Below are 2735 nucleotides of genomic sequence, written 5' to 3' on the forward strand. Positions count from 1 at the left end.
TCTCTTAGCATGACATCATAATCTGGGACATATTATTTTAAACATCAGTCTGTTAGGATGATATCATAACCTGGCACCTGTTAGCCACCTTGTCACCAGCAACTGATTAGATCTTTTTGAGTCTATATTTGAACCGGATGAAGGATTTTAGTCATCAGGGTAAATTCCTTGTACATATTTTTTGCCATTTAAATCAACCGATCATCAATCATATTGTATAATCTTTGCAATCCATAAATGAGTGGTGTTAAGTGGGCGGACCGGTGCACATTTCCATTTGCTGAATAAGTGGGTGAGCGACTTCATGTGGTTTCTGATGTCAGAGAAAGTTTGTATAGAGCCACAAAAAGGAAGTTGAGCTTAATACAAAGCTGCAGTCTCAGATTCAGTCACAGTCAGTCAGTCTTCAGGGAGTATGTGTCTATGAACTGGAAACTCTAGTCTCACCTAACTTTCATTTTTAATCCTTTAAACATCAAGACAATGTGTGACATCGAGGCAATGCCCTTCGACCTGTGTCAAGCTTTAGACGGGTAAGTTAAACAAAAGTCTATTATGTTTAATTTTGTGCTTATCCTTATTATATTACCTTAAGTCTCTTTAAATGCTTTCCTCACTAACTACTGGGAAATATAACTTAAAAACATTTTGGATTAAATCTGTGTCGCCGTGAAGCAGAAAGTTTGAGTTTCTGAAAGTAAATTTACAAAAAGCACAAGAGTGTCTGAAAAGGGAATGACTTTAACCTGTCTGACAATGTGTTTCACTTCACTTAGAACATCTTGTCCTCACACTGGTGAAGAAAACGGGACAAAAGAAATTAAAGTTAACAGTTGTGATCTGTAAAATTAGCACAATTAAAGAATATTTAGAAAAGTTTTATGTTTTATATGTATCTGTTTTGTATTTCAGCCCACTTGAATTGGAGGAGACCAGAGGATTTGAGCCCTGCTGCTTCAACATGACGGTAAGATAAAAAAAAAAATTAGATATGGGATGCCATTCAAGCCATAATTCACTTTGGCCCTCTCACATACATATTGTACATTTTCACACTCATATTCATATATTTTTACAGTTTACTCTCATGTACTCGCACTTTCAAATGTCTTAATTTGATGTTATAAAGAATGTATGGATCTAAAATGAGAATTTTTATATGTATGAATGCAGATTATGTATTTTTTTGTCCTAATTTCCGTCTAACTCCTTTAATTTTACCAGACAGGATTTGAATTTTGTTGCTTTAACATGACTGATTTAGTTATTATTATTTATAGGATGCCATTCAAGCCATAATTCACATGCATAGTCCTAGTCCTTTAACATACTCAAGTACTGATTTAACTTCTATACTCAAAGTATAAAAATAAAAAGTACTCTCTTCTACCGGCTGTCTCTGTGCAAAGATAACTAATAGTCTTTTGCACTGCTTTCGGCAGTTTTTTCATGTTACGCCTGTCATTCGTTATATGCACCGGTTGTGATGTTGGGAACACGTGCGATGATGCAAAATAATAATAATAATTAAAGCTNNGGGCCCTCGCACTCCACACAACTCGGGGTGTGCTGTGGCCGCGTCACGTGCTGGTGTAACACGTGCGGACCAAAACATGAAAATGTCACGTAAATCAGATCAAAGTTGCCATGCAGCGCTTACTTCCTGTTGCCAGAAAGTGGTGCTATCACTATTACTGAATATTATTACATACACGTTTTCTGGGCAGGACTGTTATCAAACGTGAAGTTTTGTTGAGATCGGATCATGTACGCAGAAGTTATGACAAATCCCTCTTTCATGGCAAAGGTTCGAAATTGGACGCCACGCCACGTGTACGCTGTTCACCGTAAATAGCACAACTTTTAATTATGAATGTCTTTAGATGGATGAGTCCAAATCTGAAGTCGATCCGATCAATCCCCTAGGAGGAGGAGTTCAAATACAACGTGTGCAGATCGCCAGAAATGGCAGTTAAATCCGAAATGGCCGACTTCCTGTTGGGTTTGGGATATGGCACCCACTGGATTTTTTGTTCATCTGTATAAGAACTACACGCGTGTCGATTTTTATGCATATCGGTGAAAGGGGCCCCGGAGGGTTCAGTTTATGGGACCCGAGGGGCCATTTTGCCATGCTCCTGTATATAAAAAAAAATATGAAATTTTTCCCCACGACTGACGTGCGCTGCGTTTCATGAGTTTTCAAGCATGGGAAAACGTCCAAAAATGCATTCATTTGTAACTAAAATAATAATCCTTACAAATACAATAGTGCCTTCGCACAGCCAGTGCTTAGGCTCTAATAATGACAATATTAGAAGGCATGCAAAAGAACCAATAATATCAATAGCAAAAATAAAGAGCATTGGGTGAGTGGATTGGGTGAGTGGCCTATGGTGCATGGTTTAATATAGTGTTTGAATGGCCTAAGGTGCGTACGTAGTGGTCACAAAATGCAGGGTGCACTGCGTCGGGTGGTACAGTTTGATACAGGGCAGACTGCCCCTCCACTCCTGCCTGCCATCTTCAACACCTGACCTCCACCAGTCCACCAGTCCACGTTGTGCTCTGCAACACAGGTGCCCCTCAGGGTACTGTGCTCTCTCCCTTCCTCTTCACCCTTTACACCTCGGACTTTACCCACAACTCCACACACTGCCACATCCAGAAGTTCTCAGATGACACAGCCATTGTTGGATGGAGGGGAACAAACTGGAATACAGGACTGTCATCAG

At 39.7% G+C, this 2735-nt stretch overlaps 1 protein-coding gene across 1 annotated transcript in view; it reads left to right on the forward strand.

Annotated features, from left to right (window-relative positions):
* The first annotated feature begins 350 nt into the window (after positions 1–350).
* The window catches only part of il1b (interleukin 1, beta), a 7623-nt gene continuing 5238 nt past the window's right edge, over positions 351–2735 (forward strand). The window contains exons 1-2 of the mRNA XM_035668626.1: positions 351–533; positions 913–967. Coding sequence (XP_035524519.1) covers positions 484–533; positions 913–967 — 105 coding nt within the window. The 5' untranslated portion in view covers positions 351–483. The remainder of the gene's footprint in view (positions 534–912; positions 968–2735) is intronic.

Source organism: Morone saxatilis, unplaced genomic scaffold, assembly GCF_004916995.1.
Source record: "Morone saxatilis isolate NCDOM2014 unplaced genomic scaffold, NCSU_SB_2.0 Contig21, whole genome shotgun sequence".
NCBI lineage: Eukaryota > Metazoa > Chordata > Actinopteri > Moronidae > Morone > Morone saxatilis.